At 35.2% G+C, this 14,158-nt stretch overlaps 1 protein-coding gene across 5 annotated transcripts in view; it reads right to left on the bottom strand.

Moving 5' to 3' along the window:
- PCDH9 (protocadherin 9) overlaps positions 1–14,158 on the bottom strand; it is a 1,180,404-nt gene that overhangs the window by 754,916 nt on the left and 411,330 nt on the right. For 2 of the 5 annotated variants that reach the window (XM_060394519.1, XM_060394518.1), the window contains exon 3: positions 6,228–6,284. The exons of 1 other annotated variant lie outside the window; for it this stretch is intronic. In XM_060394519.1, coding sequence (XP_060250502.1) covers positions 6,228–6,284 — 57 coding nt within the window. Of the gene's footprint in view, positions 1–6,227; positions 6,330–14,158 lie in introns of all 5 variants that reach the window. 2 more of the 5 variants (XM_042255152.2, XM_042255151.2) reach the window with 1 other exon arrangement.

A 14,158-nucleotide genomic window follows, 5' to 3' on the forward strand; every position in this document is an offset into this window, starting at 1 on the left:
AGCTAATATCAACTATAATACTTATTCTAAGTACTAGACACAATTATTGGAAACTAAATGTGCTTGGTAACACGACTATATAATATGCCAGCAACAGGAAAATGCCAGTCCATAGTTTAAAAGATGCTTACTCCTTGGAAGGAAAGCTATGATAAACCAGATGGCATATTAAAAAGCAAAGGCATCACTTTGAAGACAAAGGGCCATATAGTCAAAGCTATGGTTTTTCCAGCAGTCATGTACAGATGTGAGAGTTGGACCATAAAGGAGGCTGAGCTCCGAAGAACTGATGTTTTTGAACTGTGGTGTTGGATAAGACTCTAGAGTTCCTTGGTCTGCAAGGAAATCAAACTAGTCAATCCTAAAGGAAATCAGCCCTGAATATTCACTGGAACGACTAATGCTGAAGTTCCAACACTTTAGCCACCTGATGAGAAGAGCCAACTCAATAGAAAAGACCCTGATGCTGGGAAAGATAGAAGGCAAAAGGAGAAGAGGGCAGCAGAAGATGAGGTAGTATCACAGACTCCGTGGACATGATTTTGAGCAAACTCCAGGATATAATGGAGGACTTTGGAGCTTTGCATGCTTCAATCCATGGGGTCTCAAAGAGTAGGACACTACTGAACAACAATAATAAAAAATGAATACTCACTTATTAAATCTTATTGGAGAAGGAAATGGCAACCCACTCCAGTACTCTTGCCTGGAAAATCCCATGGATAGAGGAGCCTGGAAGACTGAAGTCCATGGGGTCGCTGAGGGTCGGACATGACTGAGCAACTTCACTTTCACTATTAAATCTTACTTAACTAGATTAAGACTATTAAGTTAATAGTCTAAATCTATTAAGTTAGTTGAGTAAGGTTAATTGTGTTAAGTACAAAAAGAGGAAAGGAAAGAAAAGAGCAAGACCTAGTCAGTATAGCAGAGACACTGCTTTGTCAATAAATGTCTGCCTAGTCAAGACTGTGGTTTTTCCAGTAGTCATGTATGGATGTGAGAGCTGGCCTATAAAGACAGCTGAGAAACCTGTATGCAGGTCAAGAAGCAACAGTTAGAACTGGATATGGAACAACAGACTGGTTCCAAATAGGGAAAGGAGTAAATCAAGGCTGTATATTGTCACCCTGCTTATCTAACTTATATGCAGAGTACATTATGAGAAATGCTGGGCTGGAGGAAGTACAAGATGGAATCAAGATTGCTGGGAGAAATATCAATAACCTCAGATATGCAGATGACACCACATTTATGGCAGAAAGTGAAGAAGAACTAAAGGGCCTCTTGATGGAAGAGAAAGAGGAGACTGAAAAAGTTGGCTTAAAGCTCAACATTCAGAAAACGAAGATCATGTTATCCAGTCCCATCACTTCATGGCAAATATTGGGGAAACAGTGGAAACAGTGGCTGACTTTATTTTTCTGGGCTCCAAAATCACTGCAAATGGTGACTGCAGTGATGAAATTAAAAGATGCTTACTCCTTGGAAGGAAAGTTATGACCAACCTAGATAGCATATTAAAAAGCAGAGACGTTACTTTGTCAACAAAGGTTTGTCTAGTCAAGGCTATGGTTTTTCCAGTGGTCATGTATGGATGTGACAGTTGGACTATAAAGAAAGCTGAGCACTGAAGAATTGATGCTTTTGGACTGTGGTGTTGGAGAAGACTCTTGAGAGTCCCTTGGACTGCAAGGAGATCCAACCAGTCCATCCTGAAGGAGATCAGCCCTGGGTGTTCATTGGAAAGACTGATGTTGAAGCTGAAACTCCACTACTTTGGCCACCTCATGTGAAGAGCTGACTCATTTGAAAAGACCCTGATGCTGGGAAAGATTGAGGGCAGGAGGAGAAGGGGATGACAGAGGATGAGATGGTTGGATGGCATCACGAACTTAATGGACATTGGGTTTGAGTGGATCCTGGGAGTTGGTGATGGACAGGAAGGCTGGCGTGCTGCAGTTCATGCAGTCGCAAAGAGTTGGACAGACTGAGCTACTGAACTGAACTGAACTGGAGGAATACTGTCCTAAGGTTATGAATGTGAAATGTAAGATGTGGTAATAATTTAATATATTGTAGTTCTCTTACCACATGCTCCACTCTCCATTTGATGTTTTGTTTTTTAAATATTTCCATCAAATCACACACTGGGTTGTTTGTAAAACCAGTCATATTTAACTTCTATAAACTTCTGAATCCAGCAAAACTTGTGTTATAAATTTACCTAAAGGGTCAAAAATATTTCCCTTATCAAGATGGTTTTCCCAATCTTGGCCTATAGATTTATAGCAGTGGTCCATCGTGGGATATCTTAATCAACCATCTGCACCCATGAATTTCACACTTGTGATAGCTGCCACATTTCCAAAGTCTGGCAGCTAAAGTTCACACATTTTAAAACTCTTCCACCAATCTTCCTAACTCTTAGAGCTAAGATTTTCATCTGACATTGATTTTTGGATTTCTTTGCTACAAGAGAAAAAGTCTTATCTCAAAAATTCATACACTGAACACTAGACCATTTTGTAAAAATACTTTAGCTCAAGCATCAAAAACAGTGACAGGGAGCATCTACTCATACTGAGATGCAGTCTTGTGTGAATTCCAATAACTATGAGACATTTTCCTACAGATTGCAGGGTATAGACACTGAGAGCTCTATCTGTTTATGTTTAATGCAGTTTACTGGGAAAGGGGAATTGAGTATAATAAAGGCAAATAGCAATAAAATTTATAGATCGAAGATGCTTTGCAAGGGTAATATGCATTTATGGCATGAAAAGAAGGTACACTTTTTTTTTTTTTGCCTCTATTTTAACCATTATGATGTTCTGTGTTTACGATGACAGAGGCTTGACAAGAAGATAAAACTTAAACATGACAGTTAGTTTAAATTCCACACCTTACTTGAAATCTAATTTTGGAACTATTTTCTTTGACACTTGGCTTGGAAAAATTTTATGCAGCTTGAAGTTAGCTATTAGATCACTCCAGGATCAGAAAATCTGGATCAAATTCTAGTGCTTATCTCTAGCTAGTTCTGTGACCCAGGGCAAGCTATTCCATCTTTCTAGTCTTCAAATTATGCTTCAGTAACATGAATATATAAATGTGATGGTTCCTAACAGTCAAATATCCTGTGATTTTCTTTTTTTTTCCTTAGACATTATCACAGGGTAATTACTTGAAGTTTCTAAAATCTTGCTGGTCTGGTTTACTCCATTTTCACTAATAACTATTTGTGTGATTTTAAGAAAAATTACATACGCTCTGTGTGTCTCAGTGGCCACATCTGTAAAAAGGTAATAATAATAATAGTACCTACCTAATAGGATTGTTGTCAGGATTAAATGAGCTATATTTTAATAATTGTAATATGAAAATTTCCTGTATTTCAATATATATATATATAAAGGAAGACACACATTAAAAAATCATAAATTAACATTTATTAGCATTTAATTCAGAGAAGGCAATGACACCCCACTCCAGTACTCTTGCCTGGAAAATCCCATGGACGGAGGAGCCTGGTAGGCTGCAGTCCATGGGGTCACTAAGAGTCGGACACGACTGAGCGACTTCACTTTCACTTTTCACTTTCATGCACTGGAGAAGGAAATGGCAACCCACTCCAGTGTTCTTGCCTTGAGAATCCCAGGGATGGTGGAGCCTGGTGGGCTGCTGTCTATGGGGTCGCACAGAGTCAGACACGACTGAAGCGACTTAGCAGCAGCAGCAGCAGCAGCAGCAGCATTTAATTAATAGCCATTTTTTCCTAGTGGTACATAAAATCATAGCATGTTTTATATTCAGAAATAGATTAGATGAAATTTTGTAATACATATGGAATCCTTAGAATAGTGTTTGGTATAAAAATTGTCCAATAGCTGATATTAAAATCTCCCTGTACATAATAATTGTTATATATAAATTAAGAGGGATAATTTAAGTGTGATTAAAATCTTGTTAGTCATATCAGCCTTGGTTTTATTTTATATCTAATGTCATAGTATAAATTTAATAGTTTCATTCAGATTAATAAACATGAATTGACATAAAATATTACTTTTTACTTCAATGAGTAGATATGATACAAATGAGTAGATATGATACAAATTTTTACTTGAATGAGTAGATATGATAAAAATGAGTAGATATACACAAATATTATTATGATAAGAAGAGCAAATATGCCTTTTTTAACTTAAGTTGGTTAAGAAGGGAAAATATAATTGTTAGAAAATTGAAAATTAAGAATATACTTATGTTTACATAAGCTTAGCTCAGTATTCAATATGAAGAAAAATAACAGCGTAGTGCAAGCACCAACTTTGTATATCATAATTGCCTTTAGTTATAAATTCTCAGCTTTGATTTTTGGAGTCATAATATAAATCAACATCATAATTCTGAGTATCATTTTTTCTTGGCAATGTTCCTTAGAAATTTAGTCAATTAAACTCTATACACACTGTGTTCCTGTGCTTTGGAACTTATAAAATATCTAGAGAAGAAAAAAAATTGGTTCATAGAAAATTATTTTAATCATAACTCATTTATTTTCTACACAAAAGTAAGAATAGTGTTCAATCAATGATTTCTCTATTTCACCCTCTTGGGAAATCCTAGAGGTCTCTGGGAGATATGGATTCTTTACTCAAAAATTGCAGAAATGAAAATGATATAAAAATGAATATAATTCTTAGGAATTTAAAATTGGATTTTGATGGGTTTAAACATCTGAATGGGCCCTTTAAAGATTTACATGAACATTTATGAATGAAACATTTATTTCTTCAATAGAGTAATTGAGTTATTATTGGATGAAATAAGGGTGAGTAATGGCACAAATCCCTGTGTTCTAGACCCATAACACTTAGTGATAAGGAATAATCAAAAGGTTAAAAATTAAAATTCTTCTCTCACCTGTCAAATGATAAAGGTTTTGGAGAAAGAAAAAGAAAATAAAAGTAAAATGGGAAGACTATATTCTGTAGTTTAGAAGAATGTTGCTAGATAGTTAGATCTACACAAATAAAAAGAAAAATATATGCAGGAGGAATTGGGGGATAAGCTTCCCCAAATGTCATTTTGTCCACCTCAGTTAATGGTATATCCAAAAAGAAGTTGCTTGTTCAATCAAATTTCTATTAACCAAAGTAGTTTCTCTGACCTACATTATACCTGGGGCTTTAGCAATGATATATCACTTTAGCTGGCAAAAACGCTGTACTACTAACAATAATCAAAACATTTTCAATACATTTAAGGGAATAGAGGGGAAAAAAAAAAAACTAGCTTTAATGAGAAAACAGAATAAACACAAAAACACCAGTACGCACATACATTTATACCAATACATATGATCTATCAATCCATCATCTTTTACATCTATGATAGGAGAAAATAGGTGAAACAAATATGTGTGCATTAATATTAAAGTCAACGATTAAAACACAATTCATTAAAAATGTGGAACTTTTATTGCACAGTGTGAACATACTTAGCACTATTAAACTATATACTTAAAATGATTAAAATAGTAAGTTTCATGCTATGTGTTTCATGTCACAATTTTTAACAAAAATTAATGGATTTGTACATTCAGCCATACTAGAAAAATTGGTACTGTAATAGCTCTCCCAAAATTAAAAATAAATAAATAAATAAATAAAAGAATATTATACAATGAACACATTAAGAGAAAAAAGAAAAATGATTATTTTTATTTTTAATTCTAATATAAAGGAAAATACAGGATCAAGCTGAGAAAAAGTCATTAAAAAATAAAAGATTAATGAAAACCCCAATTTAACCTCTTGTTAAACATCATTGCCTTCCTTGAGTACAGCAGGTGAAGCAAATCAGTCTTTCAACAAATGAATGTGGGCATTTTTAGCTCAACTAAAAATTTGAATTAAAAACATTTAAAAAGAAAGTTGCTCATTACTTTCTCCAAAATTTGTTAAAATGCAACACTTTACAGTCAATGACAAGAGCACTATATTTTATAGTTCGACAATTCCCAGAAGAGAAAAAGGTTATTCTTCCCTTTCGTTCTAACAGTTTATTTTAAATTGTTTTAAAAATACTAATATAAAAATACGACCATAAAAGAAGGTCAGCAAAGAACATATTTATAAGTTAACTAAAGTATTTAAAATCACACTAGGAAAATGTAAATTGCTCAGTACCAACACGATCTCCATAGAATTATGGCATACCTCGTAATGGCCTTCTTCATTCTCCTGAATATGGAAACCCGCAGAGCTGGGACATTTCTGAGGAGTGACAGGAATATTGTCACTTTTGTTGTGTGAGTTACACTGAAAGAGATTACCAAATAATTGTGACAAACTATTCCATATTAAGAGTGTCTATTGAGAGACATGGTGGTTTGCTAAGCTTCTAATGAAGACGGTCCCTGTGAACTATCAGGAGTCTTCCTCAAGTACATGCATCCATATTGAGCCTTTACCAAAAAGGTAAAAAATGGTCCCAGGATAAACAAATTGTGTTTTCACTAAAACTAAAGAAATCTAAGATGTAGTTATTTTACTCCTTCTATTGCAATATTTACTTACTATACTTATGATTTTAGTAGCTAAAACTTGTATGCTATAATTATTTGTGTGAGGTATTATTCCAATGCTTGATATATATCACATATTATTAAACTGTGACATAGATATTATTATCCCCAGTTACAGATGAGAGAAATGAGATATAAAAATATTTTTTCCCAAAGTTGGGCTACTACTCAGCTTTCTAGGATCATTCCTCATATCTTATCTACCATATCTATGTCCTTTATACACTTGAAATAGACAAAACTAAAAAATTAAAAGTTAAAGGTCTTAAAGTGCTATTTCATTTTTTTTCTGTAGAAAATGTAAAATAGTTTTAAAAACATATTGACTAAATTAATTTACCTATAAATGAATATGAATTTTAAAACAAGATATCATAGAATGGCTTGGCTTTTCTCCATGAAATTATTAAAATGATTATTTACCATATTCCTCCAAAAGTTGTTTTGTGTGAAAACAAGATATAATTTACTTTCTGTTATCCTTGCCTCCTTCTTTCCCAAATCTCTTACTAGTTTCATGGCCACTTGATCATTTATTAAACATAATATTGGGTTTCTAAGGTTTCCACTTTAATAAAAAACATTGTAATACCTCCCCAAAAGGCTCATCATTGACATATAACCTTTCCTCTCCCATAAGACTACAAAGCTATGCACAGATTTTTATGACATAAGTAGGTAAGAAAATATTTTTCAAGGTAGAATGCCACTGTTTTGGTTCACCAGTGAAATGTTACTTTCCCCATGCCAAAAAAAACAAAATTAAAAAATTACTTTTAAAAACATTTTCAAAAGCAAGTGAGTTTTAGAGTTTAGCATAATCAAGGTCAGTATATTTTAATCTCAAAACCACCATTTTATATTTTATATCGTTATACATATTTTAAACTATTCACATTACATGTTTTAAAGCTTAAATATTTTTATTTTAAACAGAGAAAGAGCAAATATTCTGAAAATAATTTCAGAATATCTTTCATTAATGTCAAACAACTCAATTAGTAATTACCTAATTTTTTTGTTTGTTTAAGAGACTCTGCAATATAGTAGAGTAGGAAAACATGACTCTGAAACCCAAGCCTATATTAGAAACCTTTGTCATGAAAAAGAATATATGCCTGTCCTCTCTACAATAATATAATTTTAACCCTGTTTAAAACCTACCTCCTCTGGGAACTTGTTTTGGGTAATAAAACAAATGGTGATTACATTTAACCTCTGTTTATAATCTTAGTGATTTAGGTGTAATTTGTAAAATGCTCAGTTCAGTTCAGTTCAGTTCAGTTGCTCAGTCGTGTCCGACTCCTTGCGACCCCATGAATCACAGCACGCCAGGCCTCCCTGTCCATCACCATCTCTTGGAGTTCACTCAGACTCACATCCATCGAGTCCGTGATGCCATCCAGCCATCTCATCCTGGGTCGTCCCTTTCTCCTCCTGCCCCCAATCCCTCCCAGCATCAGAGTCTTTTCCAGTAAGTCAACTCTTCGCATTAGGTGTCCAAAGTACTGGAGCTTCAGCTTTAGCATCATTTCTTCCAAAGAAATCCCAGGGTTGATCTCCTTCAGAATGGACTGGATGGATCTCCTTGAAGTCCAAGGGACCCTCAAGAGTCCTCCAACACCACAGTTCAAACGCATCAATTCTTCAGTGTTCAGCCTTCTTCACAGTCCAACACTCACATCCATACATGACCACAGGAAAAACCATAGCCTTGACTAGACGGACCTTAGTCGGCAAAGTAATGTCTCTGCTTTTGAATATGCTATCTAGGCTGGTCATAACTTTTCTTCCAAGGAGCAAGCGTCTTTTAATTTCATGGCTGCAATCACCATCTGCACTGATTTTGGAGCCCCCCAAAATAAAGTCTGACACTGTTTCCACTGTTTTCCCATCTATTCCCATGAAGTGATGGGACCGTATGACATGATCTTTGTTTTCTGAATGTTGAGCTTTAAGCCAACTTTTTCACTCTCCTCTTTTACTTTCATCAATAGGCTTTTTAGCTCTTCTTCACTTTCTGCCACTTTCTGGTGTCATCTGCATATCTGAGGTTATTGATATTTCTCCCGGCAATCTTGATTCCAGCTTCTGTTTCTTCCAGCCTAGTGTTTCTCATGATGTACTCTGCATAGAAGTTCAATAAGCAGGGTGACAATATACAGCCTTGACGTACTCCTTTTCTTAATGGAACCAGTCTGTTGTTCCATGTCTAGTTCTAACTGTTGCTTCCTGACCTGCATACAGATTTCTCAAGAGGCAGGTTAGGTGGTCTGGTATTCACATGTCTTTCAGAATTTTCCACAGTTTATTGTGATCCACACAGTCAAAGGCTTTGGCATAGTCAATCAAGCAGAAATAGGTGTTTTTCTGGAACTCTCTTGCTTTTTCCGTGATCCAGCGGACGTTGGCAATTTGATCTCTGGTTCCTCTGCCTTTTCTAAAACCAGCTTGAACATCAGGAAGTTCACAGTTCATGTATCGCTGAAGTCTAGCTTGGAGAATTTTGAGCATTAGTTTACTAGCATGTGAGATGACTGCAATTGTGCAGTAGTTTGAGCATTCTTTGGCATTGCCTTTCTTTGGGATTGGAACGAAAACTGACCTTTGCCAGTCCTGTGGCCACTGCTGAGTTTTCCAAACTTGCTGGCATATTGAATGCAGCACTTTCACAGCATCATCTTTCAGGATTTGAAACAGCTCAACTGGAATTCCATCACCTCCTCTAGCTTTGTTCGTAGTGATGTTTTCTAAGGCCCACTTGACTTCACATTCCAAGATGTCTGGCTCTAGATTAGTTATCACATCATCATGATTATCTGGGTCATGAAGATCTTTTTTGTACAGTTCTTCCGTGTATTCTTGCCACCTCTTCTTAATATCTCCTGCTTCTGTTAGGTCCAGACCATTTCTGTCCTTTATCGAGCCCATCTTTGTATGAAATGTTCCCTTGGTATCTCTAATTTTCTTGAAGAGATCTCTAGTCTTTCCCATTCTGTTGTTTTCCTCTATTTCTTTGCATTGATCGCTGAAGAAGGCTGTCTTATCTCTTCTTGCTATTCTTTGGAACTCTGCATTCAGATGCTTACATCTTTCCCTTTCTCCTTTGCTTAACGCTGGTCTCCCAGTATTAATTCTTCGAATGTGCCTGAGTTTTCTGAGTAACTTCACTGTTAATTTTGAAAGCCAATCTTTGGTATCTCTCCACAATGAGAGATATCAGCTTTCAAAAAAGTTTCAGTTTTAAAACAGTTATCTTCATCTGTGATGGTCTTAGACATTTTAATCTCTCAGTTCATGTTCCCCACTTTTCCTCATATCTACTCATGCTGATTAATCTTTTTAAAACCTCTCATGTATTATGCAGTTTCTCTCCTTAGAAACGTTTCTGCAATTCCTGTGGCCCAGCAGTGGTTCTCATCCTGCCTGTATGTTAGAATCACCCAAGGAACTTTAAAATGTGTCGCTGACTGAGCCCCACTTAATGCCAGATAAATTAGAGCTAAGGCAAAACTATTTTTGAAATGCCCAGGTAATTCTTGTGTGTAGCCAAGAGTTTAGAATCCCTGGGTTAAGGTTTTCATTTCTTTTCCGGCCTCAGGACACTATAGGGAATTTTAGCCTCACTCCTCTTTCAATCTGATCTCTTGTTAATCCTTCTCCTTATTTAACCCATTGTGGATTAGGTGACTCTTTTTTTTGGATGCCTCACAATGCCTCTGAAATTGGAAAAAAAAATCCTATGTTTGCATAATACTTTATATCTTTACATATGAATTTTATGTATTATCCACAAGGAACCTCTGCAGAGAGAGGTAGAAAATGTAATCCTACTTTAACAGATGGGGAGTGCAGAGGTTCAGATAGATTCAAAGGCCTCTGTGCAAGGATTTGACCAGTGAAATCACTCCTATGTAACGACTTGGACTTTGGCTATCCTGACATTTCTCCCTTAAGGGATTTATTCATTTGCTTATTCATTCACATCTTCTATTCTATTTGTTCAGTTGTTTGATCATCAGATATTGCTGAGTGCATGGTTTGATTCAGGATTTTAGTGTTTCACCCAAGGTATGGTATTTCATATCTGCAATGGTCTTACACTAGCAGTGAAGTCATAATTGGAAACAAAGAACCGTCATGATATGCATAAGTTGCTAAGGGACAGAGAAAAGAGAACTGTGAGACTCCAGTGAGTCTAGTCTTGAAAAATGTGCTGATGAGGGAATCATGGCCAGTACATTTAGGACAGAACAATCAGCATATGTAAAGGCTAGAGACATGAATTCCCCAGACTTGCCTATGAGCTTCAGATAGTTCAATAATGCTTTAACCATGGATCCTGTGAGCTACGCCATGAGGATAGGGACAGGGGCTATTAGTACATGAAATTTAATGGTTAGACCAATGATGAGAAGTTACAGAATTGGACTGTAATATGAGAGATGACAACCAAATAATGGAATGGTATTTTATATACAGTGCGTGCCAAAGGTCAGCTTTTATCTTCATTCCTTCCCTTCCTCCCTAAGGTAGAGACATGATATAAGCAAAATGAATGCATTTGCATTACAACTTGTACTCAGGTAAGTCCTTCCATCTAAACAAGATTTTACCACAATCCCTTTCTTGTGTCTAATTCTTTAGCAGCCTCATAAACAGAGGCATTAACAGAAAAGTTAATGGCATCCAAGGAAAAGTTTAATTCACTGTAATTTCATCACTTTTTAAACTTTTTCAGTGTTATGAGGCCTCTGGGGATTATAAATCTATGAATCAGAGTGAAAAAGAAAGCAGAAATAGCACTGTAAAGAATATTTTGAGAGCCAATATTATTAATAGCCCAAACATTAAAGAAACACATTCTTAAGGGAAAAACAATTTAATTGCTATGTATTCTTCCCAACAAGTTTCTATTTCAATGACAGTTGCAGCTGAAAATAGATTGAAAGTTTATTTAAACGTCTTGAGATTTCATCAAATAAAATTCTTCCATTTTCCAAATTTGATATGAATAACTATAAAATGAGTTATGGTCAACATAGATTTGCTAAATCAGATTTAATACTGAGGGATTCATAAGTACATCAAACTTGAGAGGTAGAGTTTTCTAACAACAATCATATTAAATGGAGATCAATGTAAATACATTTATTTTATACTTTCAATTCTATTTGATATTTTCCATTTAATAATATCTATTTTATTATGTGTATAACTCTTCCCTCCCTTAAACACTTGTCATAGTTCCTGGGAAATTGTCATTCACTATCAACAGAAATACCTACACAAATCTGGCTCAAAATGAGGAATATTAGTTCATTTTTGATACAAATTCCTAAGGAAGTACTTCATACTCAATATATCAAGAGAAAAACTACAATAGTAACAAAAGCAACAAAAGTTTTATGAAAAATTTTATAACCATTAAGTTAAACACTGCTGTTTTCTTTGCTACAATGGGGATTCTTTACATTTTTCCACCCAGCTCTATAGTAGTAGCCTCTTACTCCTCCTACCTTCTTGCAAATTGGAGGTTGTTTCCCAAAAATCAGTTGTGTTATTATAAAATCTGTGCAGTCATTATACAGGCAGCCACCTTGTGTTTTTATGCTATAGGTTTCATTAAATAACAATTCCTTTTGTTAAAGCTTCTCACAGAAACTATTATTCCTATTTGTCTTAAGAAACTAGAGATTGCTTTCATGAAGAATTAGTAAACATTCTTCTATTTTTAATACAAAAGTTCTAAACATCAGTAAAAGATTCACATTTGCAGAAACAAATCTAAAGACTTGTCTGCACTTGGTATCTTCAATCTCTCCACCCATTCCTTTGTAGAGCCCTTGTGTGCCAAGTTTTTATCACCTCTTATAGTAACTGAAGGGCAATTCACAGTCCTCTGCTCACTTGACACAACTGATAATTCCTTCCTTCCAGATGCATTTGTGTCACTCGCCCTGCAAGGGCCCACGAACTCCTGGATGTCCTTTTATCGCTCATGCTTTCCTTCTGGAATCATGTAACTGTTCATGTTGGTATTGTCATTGCTAAAACTGAGAAGTTTGGAGAAAATGAAGCTTACTTCCTTAGGAAGTACATTTTCTGATGGCATTCTCCACTGGTTCCCAATTCTAAAATAATTTCTCAAATAGACACATGAACCATTTACTATTCATAAACAGACAAAGGAAGGGCTTTTAAAATGTTCCTAAACATGCTTATATGAAACCATATATTTTTATGAGTATTTCAGGAAACTGATAAAGTTTATATTTTAAGAGATCCACAGCATATGCTCTGATTTCTGAAAATTTGTTCTAATCACTGAATGTTCTGAAACTTATTCCGTCTCAAATCAGGAAGCCTTGAGTTTGTATTTCCTGTTTCTCTCTAATATCTTCTATGAATCCTTCTTTATTGGCTTATTGTCCTGTCATTATTAAATATGCTTGGAAAACAAAGCTAAAATGATCATTAAGGTGTGTTCACACCTAGGTAGTTGCCTTGTGTAATGCACATTTTGATTTAAAGTGAAAATGCAGTATAATAAATTTTAAAGCCAAACACCACATAAATAGTATTTAGTTTTAAAATCATAGAAAAACAGATGGCAGTGTAGAGATAACTTATGTAGAATAAGGAAAAATGATGAACCATAAAAGGATCCAAGGGCTTCCCAAGTGGTCCTTGTGGTAAAGAACTTGGCTATCAGTTCAGGAGAGGTAAGAGTCACGGGTCTGATCCTTGGGTCAGGAAGATCCCCTGGAAGAAGGCATGGTAATCCACTGCAGTATTCTTGCCTGGAGAATCCCATGGACAGAGGAGTCTGGTAGGCTGAAGCCCATTGGGTAACAAAGAGTCAGACATGACTGAACCAACTGAGCATGCACGCAGACAAAAGGATGCAGAAGAGAATGTCACCTGCGTCAGTAGCGAAAAGGTATCTGCTTATTTATTTTGTTTTTTAAAAAAATGCTTTGCCCCTCTTCTTTTCCTTAAAACAAGTATTTTTTCTTAAAAAAATTGGAGACAGAAATATCATAAAATATTAGCATATGTTAATTTGGGGTACTAGGGACACAGGTATTTTCCTTACTTCTCTTTACTTTTTCTGAGTTTTTCAAATACCTGAAAATGAGTCAGTACATAGAAAAAGAATTAGCATGGCTTTGTTAAAAATTTGTTCCATCCACCTCAACAAAATTGTAGATAATGGTTATAAAAAGGGCTTTATAATCTATAAAATCTTGAAATAATGCATCTACAGAAGTAAAGGTACTATGTGGAAGATAAATCTCTTCAGATCTGGCTCAGGATCAATCCTCTCCTTTTCAGTAGAAAATGTTTTTCTAAAGCTAGTTGAGGAACATGCTGGTTTTCTTCCTAGGGTACTGTGGCCACTTTCTCTGAATATGTTTTGTTTTCTTTCATTTCACAAGAGAACATGATCCTCCTGTTGACAATTTACTACAATGCCTGCAGCATTATGAGGTATTTTATAAGCATTTTAAGTGAAATGAAAGAATACATGAAAAAAAAAGCAAAACTTTTTACAGAGAC

This window comes from Ovis aries, chromosome 10, assembly GCF_016772045.2.
Source record: "Ovis aries strain OAR_USU_Benz2616 breed Rambouillet chromosome 10, ARS-UI_Ramb_v3.0, whole genome shotgun sequence".
Classification (NCBI taxonomy): domain Eukaryota; kingdom Metazoa; phylum Chordata; class Mammalia; order Artiodactyla; family Bovidae; genus Ovis; species Ovis aries.